This window comes from Patagioenas fasciata, chromosome 7 (genome assembly GCF_037038585.1).
Source record: "Patagioenas fasciata isolate bPatFas1 chromosome 7, bPatFas1.hap1, whole genome shotgun sequence".
Lineage (NCBI taxonomy): Eukaryota > Metazoa > Chordata > Aves > Columbiformes > Columbidae > Patagioenas > Patagioenas fasciata.
The window spans coordinates 11,339,299-11,365,412 of NC_092526.1; the positions used below are offsets into that span (position 1 = coordinate 11,339,299).

General features: G+C 40.9%; 1 protein-coding gene across 9 annotated transcripts in view; it reads right to left on the bottom strand.

Moving 5' to 3' along the window:
- The window catches only part of KALRN (kalirin RhoGEF kinase), a 505,770-nt gene that overhangs the window by 315,777 nt on the left and 163,879 nt on the right, over nt 1–26,114 (bottom strand). For all 9 annotated transcript variants that reach the window (XM_065841448.2, XM_071810806.1, XM_071810810.1 and 6 more), the window contains exon 4: nt 16,831–16,945. In XM_065841448.2, coding sequence (XP_065697520.1) covers nt 16,831–16,945 — 115 coding nt within the window. The remainder of the gene's footprint in view (nt 1–16,830; nt 16,946–26,114) is intronic.

Sequence of the window (26,114 nt, forward strand, 5' to 3'; positions counted from 1 at the left end):
TGCCAGGCCTGAAATTATATTGACAAATTAATGTATACCAGCATAGGAATGACAGGAATCTGCTAGTCAGAAAACTCTTACGACTTGTTATAGATATCAGCCATCCCATGGCAATAAAAATCATAGAGCAGCTTCATGGAGCACTGCACCTAGGATATTTAGCCTAATATTGAATGGCTCATTTGATCTGGAAGAGGCACATCAAAGATACGTCACAGACCACAGCTACTCCATCAGACTAATAGGTTTCCTACCTGTGAGTTAAACTAATGCAATATAACATCCTGTCAAGAAATGGGCCTAATGCAGCGGGTTTCTGTAGCAAGTTGAACCACTGTAGTCATCCCCATCCTGAGTAACAACTGGCAAGAAACAACAGAAAGCATTTCACAGTTACTCTGCAACCCTCTAACCTCACATTAGACACACCACCCCCTATAAAAAAAACCCTATTAAGTAGGTTGAGATAACGCAAATAACTGTAACTTCCTTTCAATTATAGCTTCAAAATTTATTCATATGTTAAATCTGGCTGCAGCACTGCAGTCCAGGGCATGAGACTGTGAGACAGGCAATCTTGGTTGGGTTGCTTGCCTTCTTCTTGTGTTTCTGTGGTATAGCTCAACTCTACCTCCATTTTTTTTTCTAATCTGTAATATGGTTGTTGCAGTACTTTTCTTTATTGAGGCTAATACATTCTTCCAATGAATGAATTATATTTACCACATTTTCAGACACAAGTAGGATAGATAATTACAAGAGAATTACAAATTCGAAATAGTCATGGTCGCTTGATGGTTAATTCACAAAAGCTCAAGAGAGAGCACTTAATAATCTAAGTATGTGCTTATTTATCCATGTTAAGCAATATTCTCTGTTACATGTGTGTTGATTTTATATAGGGAACACTTATTGCTCTATACATACGCTTATCTAAGTGTACTGAATACACATGCTTTCTTAAACTCATAAATGAGCACATTTATGGGTTTATGTGAAAGTAGAGCCCTTCATATTTTATTTATAAAGCGGGACAATAGAACTGCATTGACATAGAACATCTATTTAATTCAGTGGATTTAGGGTCGTCCACAGATTTTGCTATTTTTTTGCCAGAATCAAAGCTTTTGGTTTTTTTAATTAGATTTCCAGCCCATCTGCTTGCAAAGATAGCCTTGACAATATAAACTAATGCACATTTGTCTTGCTGAGTCTGCAGCCATTGGAAAGAAACAATGAGACGAGGAGAACAGTGAACTTGCACCCTCCATCTTATTGCGTGTTAACTAAAAAGCCAGTTCTGACTGCCAAAATACCAGGATTCTTAACTATTCCATTGCTGTTAATTTTGCCACTAAACCTGCGGATAAAAAGTCTGTCAATGCCCTGAATTATTCATATAAGCTCTTGCCCATTTTGATGACTGTGCTGCACAATCCAGGCTGTCAATTAGGACCAGACAAGTATCTGGCTAAATATATAAGTGTTCAATTATAATCAAGGATTTTGATCCTTTTTTTAAAATGTGTGGAGTAAAAGCATTGATCACAGCATAATCAGACAACTAGTACTAGCAGCCTATAGTGGAAAAGATTGCAAAACCACAATTATTCTGGATTTGATATAAAACCCACAGGAGCACTAGCCTAATGTATAATTTTAAGTGCTTTATGATATAAAAACAGATTAAAATCTCTGTTGCTATGACATGTTTTACAAACAGCACACAAAACATAGCTCAAGTAGATACAGACTTTTTCCTATCACTTGAAAATAATAAGAATACTGCACCGGTCTCTTATGAGAGTGATGCTATACCAATTCTTAGTCCTTCAACACTAGAATCACCCACAAAACTAATGACTAAAAAGACCTGGATATTCCTGCATTTTCTGTAATTACTGATTCTAAACTTGAATCACTATTTCAGCCCTCTCTGACATAAGCTTTCCTAAAATCATTAGCAATGTGTGTTTTTTGTCCATCAAGCAACTTCACAGGTTGCTGATATGAGAAAATAAAAAGGTAACATTGAGTCTGAGTTTATGACAGTGTCTGCTGCCTGAATTATCACACTGTGGGGATGCTGCACGGATGCAGTCACATCCTGATACCGGGTTTTTAGAGGACAGGAATGTTCAATGACCATGCTTCTTTAATCCTATGGTCTGTCTGATGAAAATATCTTCCATCTGGTTCCTGTTTGTATGGTTGTGCCTCACAATATAGGCAGCTTGATTAAGCAATTAAGATGGTGCATGAAGCACATGTTTACACTTGCTGGGTACGGATGGACTTATGCACACACTTGACTGCTTTGCTGGAGGAGGATCTCAGACAGCACTAACAAGAATCAGGAAAAGATGAGGGAAATAGAAGCCTGCCAGTCAAGCAGGCTGTCTTGTGCTCTGGTTGACCTCTTGCAACACCTTCCAAGTTTATTTTAGTAAATTAATGTGTTAGCTTAAAAAAGTATTGATACAGTTTAATTTGTAATTAAAAGAAGGTGTAGTAAATACATATTTCCACCTTTATGATTTCTCTCTTATGCCTCTAGCAATTTACAGAACGAATAAATAGTTTTGTTCTGTTGTAAGATATAAGAGAGTTGTGGGAAAGTGCTAGGTTTGGTGAATGGCTATCTAGACAGACCCTCTATTTTCTGTTATTTTGAGACACATTTCTTGCTTGACTCTATTAGCAGGAAAGATAAGTATTTCCAATACATTCAGATTCTGTTGAAGTCGTCTGTAGCCTTGAAAAAACAACAGGTGAATCCTGTGATTTTCACATGAGGCACCTACCAAAAGAAAGATTAACTAAAGGTTTGATAAATCAACCCAGACCCTCTCATAAAACTACCCAATATATTTATTTGTTTACGACTATGATCAAATACACTAAAAAATCCTGCAACTCATCTGGTGATAACAAGTTCTTCGCTCTCCTCTCTTTCCCATTTAACTAAAGTAGTTTATCATCGGCTTTGCTAGAACTTGACAGATATTTGAATCTATGGGATGCAAAACATAAAGTGCCCTATACATTACTTTTAGCATTGGAAGAACAAACCTACATGATAAAAATACTGCCATAACCTGTTATATCATCTTTCATCCTGAAGGATCTTTACAGAGCTTTGCCATGCGTAATCTGGTGTTAGATAAAACAGAGTCTAATATTATGCTTTAGAATATTTCACTCAATAACAAAAGTAAAGGGAACTGGCTTTTTATATCAAACTTGGATAAAGAACAAAATACACCCCAGAAGATATTTGACAATTTTCTTTGAAAAGGAATTTAATTCTTGGCCAAGAAAATGAGAAACACAAGAAGAAAAGCAAGGACTTAAAACGCTATGTGCCAAAAATATTCACAGGTGCGGGAAGTAGAGTTTTAACAGAATCCTTAATTACCAATCCAATTTTTGGCATCTTTTCAAGGTAGCACAAGCACATTTAAAGTTCTTTTGTGTATTTGTGCCCTCCCACAAAAAAAGGCAAAAATGTGTTTTCCTTTGTAAAAAACAATTATAAATCAATTATCTCTAAGTGGACAAAGTGAGCACAATATTAGCAAGATGGATTTCAGCTTCTGGAAATACTGACTTCTCACCCATTTTAAAAGCTCAGAAATGGAGATCAAGACAATTTTGCACTGTTATTGTATTCAATACATTTATCTGATTCATATTGCTCCACTTTCTGTACCTTATTCAAACATATCTGCTTTAATTTTCCAAGTGCCTCTGGGAATGTATGAAATATGTATCTTAACAGGAGGAGAATTAGCATCTTATTCACTAAGGGAAATGCTTCTAAACCTTGTATCAAAGTTAGAGCGGGTGGATCCTCAAGTGGCCTCTTTCTCAAAGGTACGGAGTAGATTTTATTATACCTAACAAAAACTTCTGCCTTATTCATATAATTAGTAGCGTCCAACAAGTCATCAGGAAAGTGCTGCCGATGTTTATATACCACAGATGAAATTTAACAGCCCATAAAACTACAGAGATGAAGTGTCCTACAGAATTACTTTCTAAATTAAAATCCCAGGAAACCTTTCTAGCTGATCCTATTTTCCTGTCACCTGCCATATGCCATCTGATACTGCAAAATCATTGGGATAGCTGTTCTGGAAGTTAAAGAGAAACTGAGATTTCCAGTAAGCCTGGTAAGTGTGGAATGACACAAAGGTTGAGTTCTGTCTTGTGAACAGAGAAGAAAGAAACCCTAAAAAACCCGTACACGATGCTTGTGTATTTGATTCCTAGCCTAACAGTTCGTTAACAAAGCAGAGCTTCCAAACATTCTTCCTATGGGTAAGATTGCTCTCCACTTTCTTATGTACCTGCTTTTTAATTATATTTTGGAATGGAGTCACAGCTCCTTCCCACAAATCTCCAGCGAGAAGCAAAATTTAAACTAATCTGTGATCCCAGAGATGTTTGCTTCTCCAGATGCAGTTTCTGAACTACATTGCAACTGTTGTAGAAACAGAAAGAAAGAGAAACAAAGGGACCTAACCAGAAAATTGGATGTGATTTATCAGTGTTGTAAGAGTTCAGTTCTGTCTTGAGAATGGAGTGAAAAGAAGTCTTACAGAAAAATAACATATTGCCTATTTGATTAATTCTCGGACTAACAGTTTATTAACAAGGCAGCATTTCCAGCCAGTCTTCCTGCATATAATATCACCCATTAGTATCAGGTACCTGTTTTTTTATTTAGATTCTGGTTTGAAATTACAGTTATTCTCTAAGTTCTACTCCCTAGACTCGCTGAATGGCAAAATGGTATATTTGTAATGAGATGCTTTTATCAAGTGCATTTTCCAAGGTCAGGAGGTGACACGGTGCAAAGCCAATTTCTTATGCACTACTCCCAAGACAGTAATGGGAAAGGCAATTTTAAAGACCCTGCTTCCCAAAAATGAGAGGTCTACTTAGTGCATAATATTAAAGGGACCCATATTTCCACCTCATGCAGTATAAGGAAAATACTTAAGGTTTTCTATCTTAAATATGTAAAAATATCAGCTAACTTGGTTTCCCAAACCTTTGTGAAGTGTTTCCTGGTAAATTCAGGTTATACAGTTAAACCAAGGGAGAAGAGAACTCAAGGTTGAGTCCAGAACTAAAACTCATCAATGTTTAACTGTGTGTCATGATGGCACCTACCTTAGTGCAAATGTGACTCAAATGAATGGTCTAAATTAAACCTGAGGCTCCCATCCAATTACCATGTACAAAGATCACAAAAGACACAAGCAGAGCTGCTACTAAACATAGTCCTTAGTTGGTGGTCTAAGCAGAGCTGTTAAGGCTACTGAAAAGGCAATTTTAGTCTCCACTTAGGACTGACACACAACAGAAAAATGATGGAAGGAAAAATTAGCATTGCTGCATAAACAGAGAACTTTGGCCTCTAGGGTGGTCAAGAATGAGATAGAAAGAAAATATTAAATCATCTTAGCCAGGGACGTTGTTGGTACTTTGTCAAGAAAGAATAGCAATCATTATCATAAACCCAACTTTCTTGCACCTAATCTTTCACTAGCATTAAATTAACATGCAAATAAAGAGGAATTATTGGAATGTATTTTAGAGGTATAGTTTATACTAGTACAATTTCAAGAATATTTGAAAGTATAGAAATATAAAAGTCTCCATCCACTGTTACTGAGGATATCTCTTTTTCATGTAACTTACAAAGTGTAAGTACACAGTAGATGCAATGTGTACAGGAAGCCCATTTGGATTTATCTGAGGAAAAAAGCTTTTATTCCTAGTGGGATGTGATATTTGCTCATGGAGCTGCTTAATACCATGCAACAGCTCTTCAGAAGCTAGCATTCATTCTCAAGCTGAAATACAGTATTTTGGTGATCATCCCTCAGGACCAGCAAAACCATTTACCATGCTTTGTAGAATGCTGATCTGCAGAGAAAATTTAAAATCACTGCCTGGAGTTCCAAAGTATCACAGATCCATGTATTACCCCAGATCATGGTTGTTCATTACAGATGTTGCTTGAGTATTAATTGCTCTTCTAGTAACAGGCTTGTTTTGCTGTTTCACTGTAGAAATTATTGCTGATTGGTTGAATTGAGTGCATTTAAATTAGTGGTGTTCCTCCAGGATTAGTTTGGTACAATGTGTACTTTAATATGCTGTAAAGTTCCTGCTAAGGATTGTTATGTTGGGATCCTTTTTCATTTGTATTCCTTATCTAGACACACTAAATAACTGCCTGGATGCTGGACCCTGATTTAGGACTGGGTGAGGAAGGAGGTTGCATTTTACCAAGCCAATTTTTTTTTAATGAGTAATTCTTTCGAACTAAATTTCAAAAAGTAATATTTATTTGATCCTCAATGACAACATCAATAGCAGAAGCATCTGGCAAGCCAGATGCTCATCTAAATAAATTAACAACCAAGCTTAACTCGCATTTCCATTAAAAGACTAAGTACTAGTATCACTCCATAGATATTAGACATTGTAAATTCTTCCTGTATTCTCATGGGAAACAGGATGACAGAGGAGAGCTACATTCTATCAACATCACATAAACACTGAGTTGGTGCATAGGAAAAGCACAAGAAAGCAGCCTGAATTTGACTGGAGATGAACTGCTGCTGCTGTTACAATTTTCAGGGAAAGATGCAATTATTCCACAAAGCCAATGCTCCACTGTGTTTTCTATTTGATGCCTTATACCAAAAGGACCATAATAATGTCTCTTGTAAATATCACTCTGAGCCTACAGCAGATTCCTGCTGCTCCTGCGTGCTGTGGGGGGGGGTATGTGGACCTGCAGGATGGTTCCCTGTCTGCAGCTGCAGGACGAGGGAAAGCTGTTTGAGTGGCTTTTGCTTATTGGTGAAGTGCCACAAAGGAACTTTCTAAAACATTACATCACTGGAAAATTCTCCAGAGACTAAGGTTTCTCCTTAAACTTAGACATAAAATAAAGCCCAGTGTACACAGGCAGGGAAACCAATGCTCTCTTGTTAATAGTAGAAAAGTACACAGTGGCACACGTTGCAGACCAGACAATACCTGCTTGAGCCAAAATCATATTTGAGTTACACTTTTCTGGCTTTTCTTGGGGAGGAAGGAGAGATTCTAGATTTTTCAATTATTATTATTCATTATTTCATTTAGTGTTAAGTATTTCTTTTTAATTTTTTTTTTTTTTTTAATATAAGTAGGCCAACAGCCTCACATCCCGTAGTTACCATTACATTTTGCTGCACAGTGTTACAGGATCCACAGGGAACGTTGCAGCAGCGCCAGGATCCACAAGGAAAACATTAAATACCACAGACTGACTTGGTTAGGAGCACCTTGTGGAAAATGAGAAGAAACCGAAGAAACCATTGATGAGATTTACGACTGTCTACCAAACTTGGATACCAATTCCCTTTGCAAACAGCAGGGAATTGAGCATCCCAACCTCTGAGACAAGTTTTGCCAGTCCCAACCCGTACTTTCCATGCTAAAAGAACATCAGCCTGCTCAATACCACATGTTACCATGAATTGGTCATTGTTCTATTTTAGTATGATCCAATTTTCTAATACCATAAACTAGAAGGCACTTTTATGAGCACAGGAACTGCTGAACCCTTGGTGGTGGTTTGCATGTTGATTGTCTAACATCTAATAACACATTTGCCTCATCTGGACCTCTCGTGTTCTGGAGATGTCCCCTCTACCTGCAGTCTCTAAGAAGGCATGAGTTCAAACCACCTTTTCCTCTCTGTGGACGCTAATTAGGGCTCTTTCCTTGACGCAGCTGTCTATTCTCATTAAACTTGTAGGAATTTAATATTCTTGAGCATCTTCTCTGACAGATCCGGTTTAAACAGTGACTGACAAACAGCATGATTGTGTAAGCTTTTTATCATTCAGAGACAAGGCTAAAAATATATTCCTGAAAACACATCTCCCGTCCTACTCAAGCTGTGCACTGGGGAATCCAGACTTTGCAGCAGCATTCACAACACCTCCATCCATTTGATGAGGATAAGGACCAGGCAGTCTAGACTGAGCCAACTCCATCTCTGTGTCTCCCATTATTTGCTCCATATTGGCACAAAGTAAAGGTTTCATCCATTCTCCATGGGAGATTAGAAGAGCTTTCCATTGGTGTTAGGATATTTTTGACAATATTGCTGCTACAAAGCAGACTGCAAATCACAGCAGTAGTTTTCCTGCTTCTAATGACATCCATGAAGAGGGTGGCATAAGACGCTTCCAAATTATAATAATTCCTAAGAGTGAAAAAGATGTAGCACGTACTGAAGTTACTGATGAGGAACACAAGCACCCACGTTGGAACGAGACAAAGACCATTTCACAGTCTCTGCAAAAACCGTAGGAAAGAGATCACCAAAAAAAAAGTTAGGATTGGCTGAACCACTGCATATTCTGCTGACGGCTGCTGACGGCTTCAGGAGGGATCCGCATGCAGCCGGTGCCAGCTCTGCTGCCAGCGCACAGCTCGCACAAAAGGTCTGTCTGCTAATTTTAGCCTTTTTGAATTACTGCTCACATTAGTGCAAACTTGCCTTCTCCACGGAAGTCTCCAGGTCGCTGCTGCCTGGACCTCTTGGAGTACTGTGGAGCCACAAATCTAGTGGTTAAAAAGCCATATAACATGTAACAGATTTAAATCAGCACTAGAATGGCCAGAGAGCGCAGCGCTGCAGAGACTCACAAACCACTTGCCAGAGCCAGTGAGGAAGAGGATGGAGAGAATGATGCTCTGCATAAAATTTGTAGCAGGCTGTGGTGCCCACTGTCTCCCTCACCAGTGAATGGGCACAGGATATATCCTAGTTTACAAGTTGTTGCCTTTTCTCCATCACCTCTGCTCCTTCTTTCAGGCAGCAAATGCAAAAGCCATTTAGCAAGGAGGAACAATGCTGATCTAATCCCCAGATTGAGGGCTTGGATGGAGCTCAAAAAGCAGAGCGCAGCAGCGCAGCTCTACGTGAGACAGCTCAGGGGATGGGATCAGGCCCTGGACCCCGCCGGCACCTCCAGATGTCACTCAGTGATGGCAGCTCCTACATCCCAGCAACGGTGGTGTGCATGGCATGGAGGGGATGGGGACAGTTGTTTTGCTGTTTTCTCCAGATTTGGAGAAATCTGATCAGAATCCTTCCCTGGCCCACACCACCTGTTGGAAACACAGTCAGACACTAACTGCAACACTGGTAACAAAAAAATGGTGATGTGCGGAGCAACTGCACAGGGCAGGCACTCATCCTGTGCAGGAAAGCCAGGATCAGAAGCCCACAACCCATAACAGGGAGCTGAGCAGTGTCTGAAGCTCCCCTGAGAAGACAGCTGGGTGTTTTCTCAGTGCTGTGGCAAAGCTCAGACCCCTGGGCCGTCAACCTCTCATATTGCCTTGAGGAGGCTCAGCTGATGCCATTGCAAGGGATCCCCATCCTTACAGGAGGCCAATTATTTCAGTTCAGCCCCCTTGTCTACCCCTTTGGTTGGAAACGCTGCCACAAGCATCTCTATCTCCACTGAGAGACTGTGCCGATGCATTTTAGGATCACTCCAGTCCATCCTCTCCCAGTGAGAGAGAGAGAAGAAAGGTGCAGTGATGCTATGGAGTTAGAGCTTGGGAGCAGCAGCCTGGTTTTGGGGCTTTTTTTCTCAGTGGAACTAGGAAAACAGGAGCTGCAGATAACTCCACTCACTGTCATCCTTCTGGTTGCTCTAAACTTGCAGCCTGAATGTGCAGCCTCTGATGAGGAGAAACAGCCCGCAGGCAGGAGAGTAGGGCTGGAGCAAAAAAGGCCAGACCAGCAGAACCAAAAGAATCAGGTAGAGATATTTTCTTTGCTGTTTGGGAAGAGCAGAAAATAAAACAGTGACCTTTTATTCCATCAGATTTGTGCCCCCGTTGAGTCCTGTCTCCTGACTCTGCTGAAGAAGGCATGACAGCTCTCAGCAGGCTGGAGAAGTAGCGTGACACCGGGTCTTCCAGACTTGTGCATTTTCTTTGTATGTTAAATTTGGCCTGTAGTGCTACCTCCACGATCCTAAATGTTCAAATGAGTAACCCGCTGGAGAATATTTATGTTGGAGATGTTAGGTGAACCAGAAAGAACCCAATATGACTTTGAAATCTCAGCATGAGTCTGCATGGTTGGCAGTATGAGAACACTGGGCCCTCTCCCCTCCCCTGTAAAAAAGAACAATTGCCTTGGAAGTAATTCAGACACAATAAATGAGGGATTCCTTCATATTAACTGCTTTCAATTGCAGATTTATAGTCTAAAATTAAGCAGATGTTGAGTGTTGAATAGAATGCTTAAAAACACAATGGCAAGTTGAAATCCCAGTTTCTCTGCATGTGGCAGTCAGTAATTTCATTATTTATTGGAATACAACTAATATATGATAAAATGGAGCAAACTACTACGTAAAATATAGAAATATTGAAGAAGTTAGTATATAGAAACAGTAACGGATTTTCTGATCTTCTAAAGTGGAGCAAACACTTTTGGATCCAAACTGGACAATTTACAAAGGGATTTGTAAAACATTTTCTATGCCCTTTAAGGAATTTATTTCAATTAAGGAATTTAGTCTTGAAACAACATCAACCTTTTTGTGTGTGTGTGTTGCCATGTTTGATTTTGTCTCAGCACTACATTACTCTCATTTGCCTTTGTTTCATGATAGGGAGATGGGAGATGCTTCTGCTAGACCAAACAGAAGATACTGATAGTTGCTGGTAAAAGTGATATGTCGAGCCCTGCTTACCCTGCCTTTTATTAGTCTGTAGAAGAAAAAGGCTACGTGAGCTGTGCAATTCACAGTACATTAACTATTAAGCTCTGTATCATGTTATTTTGTGGTGTTCATCACAAAACCAGCCTGAAAACACTTGCAGAATTACTCAACTGAAAGGCAGAGCATGGCCCAGCAGCTAACAGAGCTGGAACCAGTCTAGGAGCAGGCTCAGCTCCTGCAGAGGAATACAGGACGTTTGTTCTAGGTCCAGAGCGGTGCAAGGTTGATCCTTACAGTATCCAAGAAATCAGGCAATGAAAGCAGGAAGTGATTTGGGAACTGATTCAGAAAGCTCCCATTTACCTTAGGTTTGGACAAATTTTCAAAATAAATCCAGGGATTAAAAGTAAACACAGGATATTAAAAACTTGTACCTATTTAAAAATAAGTCCCTCTGCTGCAAGAGAGGAGTGACAATACCTGGGTCATTTCTGATATGTCTTCTAACAGGGTCTCAAAGATGCTACAAGAAGCCAGCTTCATTTCTTCGATCTATTATTTTAACCCATTTCCTTTTGTCCCATTTGCCATGTACACTGAGATCAGATTATTTCCTTTAGTTCAGTGTTGCGTACTGGATTGTAATCACATAACTTTCACTTTCCCTCTCTTTAAACCAAGCGTCCCCAACACCTTCAATCTTTTCTCATAACTCCTGTTTCCCAGGTTCTGACAGCTCCTGTTACTCCCTCTGCACTTCTAGGAAGTCCAAATTTTCTAGCAGTTTTTGGTAAACAGTACAGCTTACTGGGCTGGCAACTGTAGACACTGCAGAATTTTGACATCCATTATAGCCACGACCAACTTATCTAGGAATAAAATGCCTCAGCAGGTTGTTACTACAGCTGGAAGGAAATCAGATATCCTCTTTTGAGGAGCTGATCTCCAACAAGAGATAACCTATCACTTGGTCCCTGGGTGGTCAGAAAGTGGACACAGGAACCATAATAGAGTGATGTGGTCTGAAGCCTTTTAACAGAACAAGATGAGACCACCAACTATTTCCACAGAAGTCCCCCAATCTCTAACAGATGGCAATAGTAACATCACATACCAATACCACATACAATGGAGGCTGGATTTGAACTGGTTATCAAATGACAAAAGGCTTTTAAATTCACTAGCATTCATATCAGTTATATACTCCTAATCAGCTTCTTCCTCCATAGTACACTTAAAATATTTTTTAAAAAATAAAATCGAAGTATATCTGAAGAAATACTAAACCTCCGTTAGTCTCATTAGCTGTGCTGCATTTTTTACCGTGGTATTTTTATGCAGGTGTATGGTGGAATAATTATCTTACGGATGGCACCAGATATTTGGTTACTAAAATTAGTATGAAGTCCCTGGTGTTATTTTTAAAATACGTGGTTATTTTTGTAGTGTTACAAAACAGCCTCCAGAAAGAAAAACAATCCTCAAAAACTTCTTTTGTGTTGGGATCATGTAACAGAAAGTAGAGCTCTAGGGTTTAAGTCCTATCAATCAGCAAAATGAGTTTCATGCTACTCCTGGCTAGAGGAGCTAATATACACAGTACCACAGGTCATCAGAGAAGATCTTAAAATAAATCCAAGATTGGGCACATATTGCTACATGTTCCCATACGCTGTATTGTTCATCTAATTTTAAAAGGCCTCAATCACTGAACTAATTAGTAGAGGCACTTAAATTGCTTTATGGATCCTAGTACCTTTCATCGAACTGGGGCAGCACTGCTGAGCTTTTTAAACACACAAGGCTGTTCCTCGGAAACATTTTGCTACTGTTATGAGTCCTGGATGTCCCCCAAAACAGGGAAATATTTGAGTAGGTTTTTAAACAGAGGACAAGTAAGAAGTAGATGTCTTTAAAAACACAGGCCCCCAAGGCATCTCGGGTTTCCACCTCTGCAGACAACAGAGAAAACTGCTTATCTTGGCTCCAAAACAGATTGATGTGTTCAGCCGTAAGATTCACTATAGCTGACAGAGAACATTTCCTTCATCATATTGCTTCACCATGCGAGGAGATAACTCAGGCTAAAATTATTCTGTCTCCTTTTTATCCTCCTATAGCCCATGCATAACTTAATTCTTAACTCCAAAGGGCTCACAGAGGAGATTGACCTGGTGTTAGTTTCATTTACACACATATAAATCAAAACTCAGTCTACCGGAATAGATGGTACTGCACTGGTGTTAAAAAATAAAACCCACAGTGAGGCCAGAAAATTCCCCTCAGCTCCCCCAATCATAAACACCATGTTAACCTAGATTCAGTCACACCCTCCAAATTTCTAAACATCACATTCCATTTAAATTTGCGTTTAAATAGGAGCTATCCTGATTCACAAGATATACAGCCTTGCCTATCCAGAAAGCATTAGTGCAAATGTAAAACAAACAGAAAATGGCAGAGTGGGAGAAGCCTGGCATCCATGGAAATTATCTTTACTCCTAATGAATAACATATTTGTTTCTTAGTAATTAATTATAGTCAAACTGTTTGGAGATACAGACTCGATATGCCTGAAAGAACCAGTGTACAGCAGCAAGCCAGGACCACATTTATCCAGTGTCAGCCTCTCGTTGTCTTCTCCTCCTAGTACCCAAGACTGCAGGATCAGTCCTTTGAGTCCTATAGGACCCCCAAGTCGCTCCAGGTACTACAGACTGCAAGGTGACCATTTTGGGAGATGAACAAACCCTGTTGTTAGATCTAAAGATTTAACCCCCCAAGCAGTGATCCTCAGCCACAAAGGACACCCCTGACTGCAGGTACCTGCCTGACCGGGACTCCATGCTGCATGAAAGCACTCGCTACTTGTCTCTACCTCAAACATACACTGATGCTTTCAGAAAAGCCACATTACTGTCCTGGTTTTGAAGCAGGAATTGTGGAAAGCTGAATCACAAACTATGAAAGCTGCGAGCAAGACCCTGGTTTCACTTTCCCAAATTTATCAGTATATTTCATCACCCATCTCATACCCGCTCCAAGCTCCCAGCACTGCTCTAACTCTACCCCCTCCATTAAGATATAAAACAAGGGTTAAGCGACAAATAGTATCAATGTGGAAAGCAATCTGTCCGACTGAGAAACCACTGCATTGAGAATAAAGAATTATTATACTAGTGTCAATATGATAAATTACAGTCTTATTTTTTTCCTAAAGAAGAATTTCTAGTTTTTCTACTAGCACAGAAAACTTGCCCCCTTTCAGCACTCTGAACATCAGACCAGTTTCTCCCAACACCCTGTTCAGAGTCTCTGCTGATGAAACTGTTTATTTTGGTGGATGGCTGATGCAGTTATTCACTCCATCAACTCATCCTGGAATGAATATGAACTGTGAGCCAGTGATATCAATTCAAACTGTTCCTTTCATCTACTTGTCTCTAAAAAGTAAATCAGTTTGAAGCTCTTCTGGCTGCCCTTGTGGAAGTGAACAAAACATTTAGGGAAAAAGAATTTTCAGAGTTTTATCACACCACACAAGTTACACAATATCACATGCCCAACCCACAAAGTTTGTGATCACATTTCCCTCCTACAGCAGTGAGTTCACAGCTGTGGCACCAGGCAAGACAGGACTAGGAGGAACTTAAAGAAGTCACCTCCTGATTCATTGCCTCTCTGTGACATCCATACCCACGCCAGAGGTTTGCCTGTAGAGTTGTGGATGAATTTAAGAATAAATTAGATGACTTATTCTAGTGCTAATGGGAATCCATCAGAAATCTTTCCCTCATATCCAGCCTAAGCTTCCCTTGTTTCAGGATAACACTTTTCTTTCTTGTCCTAGCCCCACAAACCCTTTCCTTTTGCAGCATCACAACATGCTTTGAAAGACCCTACTTATTCTCTTCTGTTCTCTAGGCTGAGCAACCTCTACCCTTTTCATTCTTCTTTAGCAGGTCACTTTTTCCAGACCAGTGATCACTCTTGCTGCTTTCTATTCCACACCTCTCAACACATAATGTCCTAAACAGAAGACTGCACTTTGGTTAATGCCTCCACACTACCAATCTGCAAGGATCCTTGGGAAACCGGTGAAAATGCTTCATGAGTAGCCAGTCCCTCACTGCTGGCCACATTTTCACGATGGGAGGTTGTACCACAGAGCAAGGAATGTTCTCAGGTATAGCTAGAGAGAGGTCCTTCAAATGCTTCAAACACCAGGGCAGAACAAGGCTTTGCAGTAGAGACCATGAGGGAGAAAGCATTTTTAGTGTTTCTAACGCAACAAGCAGCTGGGTCTTGTATGAGCTCCTTCAATGTGCACCCCAGCTTCTGCATCATCTGAGAAAAATAATTGCTGGACTGATTCAGAGTGAGGCAACCCAAAGCAGCAGCAAAGACTGAGCTAATTGATTTAGTTGTGTGAGAGCAGGGAACAGGAGGGATCTATCTTGCTATTACTGCCACCTCCATGAGGTAAGAACAATTAATAAGAAAGGCTGACATGTTAGAAGGTCATTTTTGCTGTGAAATTGCATGCAACCCCAAGCAATGTCATATCTTCATACTTGCAACCATGCAAAAGATGATAAGATGTCAGGGAGGAGTTTCATTACTGCAGCAGCTGGAGGGGGATTGCTGAGCCATGGGACACACACTCCCAGGGAGTGACCTACTGCTCTCCCAGCCGTGCAGCATGGCCCTAATCACTCCCACAATATGGCTGAAAATAGAGCTGGCAGGAGGAAAAAGGGGGTGGAGAGAAAAGCAATCTAATACAGCTTATTAGTAAAACCTCAATGAACAGAAGTCTAATGCAGCAAAAAAATTGCTGCCAGAGGACTCATAAAGTGTAGTCAACAGGAAACAAGCACTGGTAGAACTGGCACTCATGGCTGCATTTACCCCTCACTCTCCACAGCTGAGTGATGCATCTCCAAACAGGGTTTAGCTCTCTTCTATAACAAACACGGGACCTTTGTTCTCTGCACATCACATGTTTAAGGAACTGAGTGTGTTTCCAAGACCCTTCCCTCTTGACTTCCAGCTGCAGCCAAGCGCTCTGCCCTCAGGTGTTAACTTTGCACTCCGCCAAAACAGGAGCACTGTACTCAAGGTTTTAAAAAGTGGGAGCTCCTGGGTGACACAGGGTGTGTCATTGCAACACTGAACATCCCTTCTCAGCACCTCACTTGCCCTGGCATAACCTTCACCTCAATAACCAGTACAGTGGTTATTGGGTAAGGATGTTTGGCAAACTTGAAAAAAGGGAAAGGAAGGTGGATGAGGATGTACACAGCCTCCTACTCTCAGAGACATTAAACTTTGGCTCAGAAACACCCAGCTGGGCACTGAGACCTACTAACTGTCTCCTAAACCTTGCAAAGATAAATATGCAGTGGCAACAAATCTGTCTTTCAGCATCCCTAGGAAAGGGATGGGGACCTGCATGTTGGAGGAAGCACATGTGGACTAATGTAGACAAAGGTGCTGGTTTGCATGCAGAACCATTTGAAGCGCCTTTCTTTGAATGCTTCCCCCTTAGTACACCCAATTTTCTTCCCAAGCCTGAAGAAACCTCTGGGAAGTGCTGGAGCAGGAAGATCTGCCTCCTCACATGGGGCAAGCTCTACTCTTCAGCAACTACTGCCCCCTACCCCAGCTTTCCCGAGCCTCCCACGAGGTACTAAAAAGCAACAGCAGGCTCTCCCCAGCTTGTTTTGTTTAACTGCAGACCTCTAAGCATTCTCCTCCCTTTCCACTCCTCTAGAAGACCCACACAGAAATATGAGGGATGAGAGCTGCCCCTTGCTGCTGTCACAAGCCTGAAGACTGGGTTTGCTCGCAGCACCTCCGCTCTGGGGCTCCTGTACTACCACGTGCGCAATAAAATCCATTGGACCATACACAGGAGGAGGAAGCGAACACTTTTGTTTCTCTGTCCCAAGAACTAAAGGTACTAAATGTTAATACTTGGAAATCAGCAACTGCCAAGAACAAGTTCCCCACCCACCCATCCACCCTGAGCTTTGAAGTGTTTTCTTTCTAGCTTTACCTTGGCACGCTGGCCAAATAAGTCACAAGTTTCCGAAGGTCTTCCTGTCTTATTCTGTCGTGATTGCTGCGGGCTGGGAAGGTCAAGACAGGACCACCTCGTTTATCACGGCCACCTGCAGAAAATAAAGGATTGTTAGAAAATCGGTCAGGAAGCACATGTCAAAAAAACTGTGTGTGCTGAATTGATAAACACAAATTGCAGCACATTCAAGAGACCTTGCAGTCTTTGTGGCTTTCAGGCTTGCCTAATTAAGGAAGAAATGCTTGCAGTTGCTGGAGCTTCAAAAGGAGAAAATAAAAAAAAAAAAAATCCACATTTCTTCTGATTTTCACCTAATCCCATCAAATGTAATATAACTACCAATCCAAGTAGGCAATGCTAATGAAACCCCACTGTGGAGATAGTTTTAGACTGGTCCACATCAAGAAAGTGAAACTATTTTTCACTGTTATTCAGCGTGCTGCATCGTTCATTGCCAGATAGTTTACACTGTCCTGCCAGTCAGAAGTGATGTATCCCAGTAATGTGCAGGCAAGTAAGACATTCTAATCCAGGGATGTCAAACTGCTCCTACATTTATACAGTCCAAAAATTACATTTGGCCCTTTGAAGACAACTGCAAGGCTGATGTGGCCCCTGGTGAAAATGAGTTTGACACCACTGTTCTAATCTATCTGGCAATTCAATTAAAATTGAGACTGTAATTTTGATTAGAAATTCATGCCTTCTACGCTTTCTATTTAGAGAGTGTTGTTGGCAATTAGAATGATTTTTGGTTTGTTGTTTTTTGTTGTTGTTTTTCCTCCTGTAGCTTTCCTGTCTTAAAATCCATTCCTTTTAAACTGCCAGTGTCTGACACTTAATGCTTTACAGCAAACATCTAAAGGTTTAGCCATAAAGGAATGACTCTATTCTGAATCATACAATCACAGTGGTGAATACAACCTATTCTACAAGCACCTTGTTTTATTTTTTGCTGGGAATAAAGTTTAATAAGATTGAAACTGAAATCTAGTGCCTTACACAATGTACAGTTCTTTCTTGATATAGTATAGCAGGATTTTTTCAGGAATTGTATGTTGTTAGATACATGTTTACATTGTTATCTAGGAAAAAGGTCACAGCAAACCTGCAGTTCAAAAAGCTAGCACAGAACTCCAACGACTTTGCAAATAAGCTGTAAAAATGCAGATGAGTTTGTGCTTTTCCATTGAAAATATAATCCTTTTAACAGAAATACTGCTTTTGAGAAAGGAAAATCACCTGCTTCTCTGAACTGAATTACCTGGCCAACAAGAAGAAAAAGCAATACAAGGACATGTACATCTCTAGCACCCATCCACACTGCATTCTCTAGTACAGAGCACAGGACAACCCCAATCTGTGGGGCCACAACTTCTGTAAGGCTCCTAAACACCTTTGTTGGGTAGGAAGAGTCCTAAGAGGCTCTGCTGTCAGAGAAGAACATGTGTGCTTGGAAAAATAGCAACCTGGATCATCACAGGCAAAGAATTGCTCTGGGCAGAATTTAGATCAGGAATCAAGGAGGTGTCTCATAGGGCAGGAGCTCCTACAGGTGGACAAACTAGAAACCAAACTGATGAGATACACGGATGTACCACCAAGGCACAGGTTTTGCAGCTCTCCCTTTCTACAGAACAGAGAAGTCACTTGTAGATCCAGCTCTCACCTGACAACATACTCCCTGTCCATTTTATTCTGAAACTGTCCATTCAGTTGATGCCACGATAGGTACAAGCTCACCTTCTAGCACAAAGTGTCTCCTTACATGACCATGCAGGAGCAGCTAGGTCTTGGCCAGGCTGGACACCAGGTGCCCAAAGCCACTTCATCTCTCTCCTCCTCAGCTAGACACGGGACAAAAAATATAATGAAAAGCTCGCAGGTCGAGACAAGGACAGGGCGAGATCACTCACCAGTTACTGTCACAGGCAAAACCAGACTCGACTTGGGAAAATTAGTTTAACGTATTACCAATAAAATCAGGCAAGGATAACGAGAAATAAAAACTAAATCTTAAAACACCTTCTTCCTGGCTCAACTTCACTCCCAATTTCTCTACCTTCTCCCCCCCAGCAGCACAGGGGGACAGGGAGCGGAGTTTATAGTTAGTTCATCACACGTTATCCCGGCTGTTCCTTCCTCCCCAGGGGGAGAACTCCTCACACTCTTCCCCTACTCCAGCATGGGGTCCCTCCCATAGGAGACAGTCCTCCACAAACATCTCTAATGTGATCCCTTCCCACAGACTGCAGTTCTTCATGAACTGCTCCAGTGTGGGTCCCTTCCATGGTTCAGTCCTTCAGGAACAGACTGTTCCAGCGTGAGCCCCTAGTGGGGTCATAAGTCCTGCCAGCAAACCTGCTCCAGCATGGGCTTCTTTCTCCATGGGGCCACAGGTCCTAACAGGATCCTTCTTCAGCCTAGGCTTCCTACGGGGTAACGGTCTCCTTTGGGTACATCTACCTGTTATGGTGTGGAGTGCTCCATGAGTTGTTGGTGGATACCTTCTCACCATTAACCTCCTGTTGTAGATGGGCTCAGCTTTGACCAGCAGTGGGTCCATCTTGGAGCCAGCTAGAATTGGTTCTATGAGACACAGGGGAAGCTTTTAGCAGCTTCTCACAAAAGCCACACCTGTAGCATCCCCACTACCAAAACCTTGCCATGCAAACCCAATACAATACGTGTACAAAAAACCCACAACTCTCATTTTAAGCACATTCTCCCTTTGTGGAGATTATTTCACACATTGTACCAATGCCAAAACCATTATATCATACATGACGTGTCCAACAGAAAAGCAAGCCAGCCTATAGAACAGCAAACTAATGTAGCAACTAAAGCTGGAGGGAATTTTTTTTTTTCAACACAGGAAGCTTTTCAACGTTTTGAAAAATTTCCTGTCATATCAAGATGTAACCAAGGCTTTCAAAAGTTTCCAGATATTCACTGAAGCAGAGGCCTGAAGTTGAATTGCATCCCAGAAGAACATGCTACTCGCTACTCAGTCAGGCTCCCTCTCCTCCATTCCCAACTATTTAAATATTTCTACAAAATGGAAAAGCACTAAGAGATGAGATCAGGAGACATCCAAGCCCAAAGTTGCAATCGTCTCCCAGGATATGAAACACCCACAACAGGACATGAGCTTCCCACAGCTCAGTAACCCTGTAATCACTCCAACACTGCCCATTCACCTCAGCTTGGTAAACAAAAAGCTGTGTTTCTGGCCAGGGGCCCTTTTCCACCTATAGTTCCATCTAAGTGAGCTCTGCAAAGAAATATAAATTAAAAAACATTATCTAAATTCTGGTAGACTGGAAAAGTGAAATGAGAAAATTCTTGACCCCTTTTAGTAAAAGTAACACAAAGATTTTGGCTAGAGAAAAGGAAACGGTCCAGAACATTCCTGTCCTGTCTTTGCTTTAGGATAAAAATTGTCCCTCAACAGTTCATCTAAACCATCCTCAAGGGAGCAGGATAAATAAGGCTCTAGGACAGAGTCAGAAGTTACCAGGACAGATTGGGGAAAATGGGTTAATTCTCTTTGGAGGAGGAAGGATACACGATGACCCAGTTGGAGGTTTCTAGATGATGGAAGGATGAATAAGCGCCTGGACCAATTCCTTCTAGTCCTATGGCACAGAAGAACAAGGAGACATGGGGCAAATACCAAGAAATGTGAGGTTTAGAAACAAATGATTCACATTTGTGATAAAAGTACTGCTCCATGTTCTGAGAAATAGGGTGAAATTATTATTACAAGTGCATCATACACACTAAAATCCTTCACTTGTTTCCAAATTATTCATGGGCAATCCCTAATCTTTATGAATACCTGTATAATTTACAATTTTATGAAGAGCCTGTATAAAGAATTCTACAATTCTAAGAAACATCAGGTTTCTTCCAGAACAAACCATAGTATGTTTAATTCACCATAGGACTTGCAGCATTCACTAACTGTGCTTTACTCTTAAATACTACCAATATGTAGCTTTTCCATTGTGCTTTATAACTGAAAACTTCAGGGTTTTTTAGGCAGACTAAATAAGATATTATCACCATCTAACTTTAGACACCCAACATGTCTATATTAGGGCCTTCATCTCCTCTAATGAAGCCTTCAGGCAGGTAGTAACAACCACTAGAGGAGAAGAAAATCTTTTGGCATTGGCTATACAGGGACTCTATACCTTTTTTCCTCTTTATTATCTCTTTTATTTTTTATTGAGGGCAATATAGAGGTACAGAAAGTGGAGTAATTTCAGCCCAGATGCCACAGCAAGTCACTTGAAGAACCAGGACTAGAAATGAGGTTTTCTGACTCTTAGTCCACTGTGTTAGAGCTCCACTGTGCTTAGGCTAAAATTCAGCAACTGAAAATGTTATAGAAACTCTGTCTCTGCTTATAAGTAATTCACCCAAGGAGGATAATATTGCCCCAAGTCAGTCATGATCTGAACATCAATTTTACATGTACAGTCTCTTCAGAGAACTACCCAGCATATTGTTTTCAAAGAAAATAAAAAATCGAAGGGAGTAAAGAGTCTCAATTGCTCTAATCAATATGTCTCTTCTCCTGCCTCCCACTGGGTTTACAGACATGGGATGCAATAATCAAACATGTCATTAGGTTTGCTAATTACAGTTATTAAATGTTAAAACAAACAGAGGAAAATTTCTAATTGTTTTTCAAGGTGGGTTTTCATGGGCTTTGATCTGATTTAGAGAGGCAAACAGATGGTCTAGTTATTAGTGCTTTGGAAAAAGGAGTCAGAAAAACACATGTTCTTCAGGGCACAAAGTACACTGAGAACAAATATTTAGCCATATATGTCTTGCGTTCTTCCTACCAAATCCTTTCTTGATGGCTTTGCCCGTCAATGGCTTGCTTGCCAGTTCTTCCCATCTCCCTTTCTTCTAGTTTTTACAGAAACCATTCAGCTAAATTCAGCATTTCTTCCCAGAAGTGGGATTACATCATTTTTCCTCCACAAATCATACAGGGATATTGCAGTGATGGCACAAGGCATACTACATTAAAAGAAAACATTGAAGAAACCTCAAACAACCTGCATGGAAGCAGGCAGCAGATTCAGTGATCTTCTGATGACCACTTTTCTGGTCAGACCTCCAATCAAGAGGAAAGTGATTCCAGACACAGGATCCCTGTCCTGGCCACTGCCTGAACTGACATCTTAATCCTCTCAGTGGTGGTGGGCCCAAATATTTTTACCTATGGTGGCTGCAGCTACCCACAGTTAAGCCATTATGTTGGCCAACTCAGAGCATCATTAATGTGAATTCTGTGTAGGAGCCTTCCCAGTTTCAAGTCCCAAGGCACATTCAACCCTGATAATACACAAAAACCTGAAATTCCAGCTTTGCATAATCCTGTTTAGGACAGGAAGTTATCAGTGTCCTTTAATGTAGACTTCTTGTATACAGCAGATAATTTTATCAAGCTCTGTTTTCAAGCTGCATCTCTCCAGTTCTGTCAGCCATTATATTCAAGGGATTCAAGCCCTCTGCTTCATTTTGCACTCTCTTTATAAGCATGTATTCATAAGGATTAGCTATAGAGACAGACAAACATGTAAAGGCTCCTGAGTACTTTGTCTAAGGTTCTGCAACACATCAGCAACAGAGACAGGAGTAGCACCCAGCATCTCTGGCCTCCATTCAGATGTCTACTGCAGTTCAAACAAACATTCTGCTTCATCTGACCCCCGTAGATCACAAACTGATGAATCTTGATGTTGCAGACTCTGCTGAGACCATAAGTGAGTTTCCAGAAGAACTGAAATACTCCTCAAAAGGTATTTCAGTCCAAAATGTCCTGGAAAATGAATGATAATGAAGAGAAGTAGGCGACAGAACGAGCTCAGCTGATGTCAGGCACTTTGGTAAACTGACAAACAATATGCTCTGGACTTCTAAATCTAATTGACAGACTTCCTCGGAAAGCAAAGTATCAAGGAATTGGTATTCAGAGTCTTAAAATAGTATTCCTTTCCCTGCCGTAGCTGAACTCTGTGAGAGTCTGTTTGCTACCAGACCTTCTGGGAACAGGCTTCTATACTAAAACTACTCCAGCTTCAAGAGAGACTAATTTTTTGTAAGAGCAATATATAGTGTTATCCGTGTGACCACCCTCAAACTCAGTTGGTTCCAAAGCAGGTGATTCTAGTGCGACAGCGACAGAAATTTAAGCTCCCACAAGAAGCCCACCTGCAGGTAATGCAGTTGCAATGCAGTCACCAGGGCCTGATCCTCCAGCATGTTGTCCTTTGCAGCATCCCATATCACAGAGTCAACTACCTGAATCAAATCCTAATGGCCAACATTTGCAACAATACATTTGGGGTTAATGATTCCAAAAACAAAGCTCTATGTTCCCACCAGAAGATCTCTTGGCAGAGCAGATCAGAGACTGTAGACAGAATGTTCAGCACAGCCACTGGAGAATCCCATTTCCCACCAGGTAGGTTTGTTCTGCAATTACCCAGAGCCAATGCACGGATTTGAAGAGACCACATGCTGTGGCTTGTAATACACCATCACTGACTTATGCAAGCATTTTTTGGGTATTTCTTTAATTTTAAATGTTGACTTACCAACAAGGCACTGGGAAATGTGTCTCTTTTCCCATGGAGAAAGTTATTGCCCCAACAAAGCAAAACTAAGGACAAGCGAGACTCATTAAAACAAAGGAAGAGCTTCTCTGTGTGGAAGGCAAAACTTTCAGAGAGAATACAGAGGAGCCCATTTGTGTCTCTGGAAGTAGCTGGTGAGCTGTGAAGTATCAAGCGAAGGAGCACCAGCACCCTCCTCTTCAACACTGGCCCTTGCACCTACACAAACCTCTCTGCCTTTTGCCCCACACACAAATTAGGTTTTTTGATCTCACCTCTTCTGTTGCAGAGGTATGGCAATAGCTGTATATATTTAAAAAAACAGTAGAGAAACTGAACAAAGTAAACTCCAAATCAAGCTATTAAATTTACATCATTGATATTAGGCAGTCTTCTTCCTCTCTGGTTTTAAGAAGAAATTTGGCCTAGAGCTGGAAAACACTGGCAGATTAAAATGTTTCTGAAATTTCACATTCCAGCGAAGTATTTCCATTTCAAATAGCTTACATTTTCCCATTTAAAAAAAAAACCCAAAAAACAAAAAAAAAACAACAACAACAAAAAAAACACAAAACAAACAAACAAACAAACAAAAAAACCCAAAAAAACAAAAACAGAACACAACACAACACCATTGCTAATACAGACGGGGTGTCCTGTGGTGGATTTCAGTTGCTCTTGTCAGTTAAAATTGATTCCTTAAGACAATATATAAACCTACGAACCAAAGTGCTTTCACAGAAATAAGGAAGTTTTCAAGGATGATGAGTCTCATCAGCAGGACAGAAGAGCACACCTTACTGTAAAATGACCAAAATGGTTGGTTGTTGTAACATTAATTATTACATATGCTACAATCACCTCCCTGAGTCCCTATATTGATTTATAATCTCCCAGCCTTAATTTCCGTAGGACAACTCTTGACTCCCTGTGTAAATGAAGATGAGACATTTGCTGAGATACATATAGAGATCACCATGTCTTTAAAGACTGGATCGTGGCAAGCTGTTGGTGTCCAAGAGCCAGGATAGTATGTGCTGGCAGTGACTAGATATTCTCCACAGAAATTGTTTCATTTAGTCCATGGTTATGGTTAAAATTTATGGAAAGAAATATGGAAACTGATTCTGTACACTACATTTACAGCCTGTAAATGAAATCAGAAATTCCAGGAAACATTTTTATTTCTGCTCTAACCTTAGGGTCTTGATGAGGATACCTAAAAAGCAACTATAGGTAAAGGCTCTTCTCTATCCTCAAAAATGACCTAAGAATCTTAAAAACCAAAAGGAAAAAAAAAAAAAAAAGCACCCCCAGCAGACTCAGACCTCATCAAAAGACCTGGAAACTTTACAATCTAAACTTTCTCATTTTCTTCTTCAAAGAAAAATCTTCACAATGCAGCAACAAATTCTAAATGAAAGCATGATGGCCCCAAAACACTAGGAAAATTCAACATCCAAGCATTGCTATGTTTCTCTAATAGCATATTTCCTCTTTTTGGAATTTCCGTTGATTTCAAACTACGTCAGGGAACGGTATAAAGAGGAAGACATTTTTCTGTAGCAAAATATAGAAGTGTTGATGTTTCATTTGAAATTTCCATTCCAGAGGAAGAAGAGAATGAAAGCTTTAAATTTAAATAAAAACATTTTGTGCAAACATAAAATATTTACATCATTTAGAAATTAAATATTTTGGTTAGTTCTATTCCCAACTCAATACAAATCCCAGTGTCCATAAATCAGTGTTTGAGGCTCCCTGGAACCTGGATCCAAACTCTTCCAGTGCTTGGAGGGTCCTGGGATCTCATTTCAACCCTTTTGAAGAGTGAAGTGCATCCATCACAGAGAAAGCAAAACATGCTCCTGCACATGTGGTCCCATGCGCCTATGGCTCAAAGTGACCTGTGATGTCTTCAGACAAAATTTTGAGAAGGTCAGTGTCTTGCCCTCTGAGCCTTCTCTTTGGTTCATCCTGCTGGCCTAAATTTAGTGGAACCTATTTGCAAAGTTGTCCTTCCATCTGATCTGTTTACACTGAAATTCATCCTCTCAAAGACCTCTCAGGAAATATCTCTGTTGTCCCTTCAGGCTCTCAGCCAGGCTCAGACTTCACTGTGACCCAGCTCCAGAGACACAAAGGGTTGAGGACAGTGGGCTTTTTGAAGGATGGAGGTGGCCAAACTTTTACTGCACCCACTTCTCCCTGCCCTATGCCTTTTGCTTCCCAAAGTCCATAGAAAAACCTCCCACTGTTGAACACACAAGCTCTGCTTGTCACAGCTGCAGCAGCTCACCGACTTCTTAGCCCCTTCTGCTGTTGATTCTTCCATGCTCAACCATCCTCTCAGAAACCTGGCCAGCCTCCTCCATTGTGCTCCTGCCTGGGCAGATGAGCAGACAGTACCTGGGTGACAGGTGGAACCCAAACGCTGCAGCTCTTCTGAGTCCTGCAGGGAACGGGAATTGGTGGGGAGGATTCTGAGAAACTCTTCTGAGTGGGACGTGGGGAAGGGGCAGATGCTTTCAGTGAGACCCACGGCATTAGTCAATTAGCAAGCTTTTAATAGCCTAAGTGTATGAAAAGCTTCATGCGGGGGAAGGGAACACGGTAACA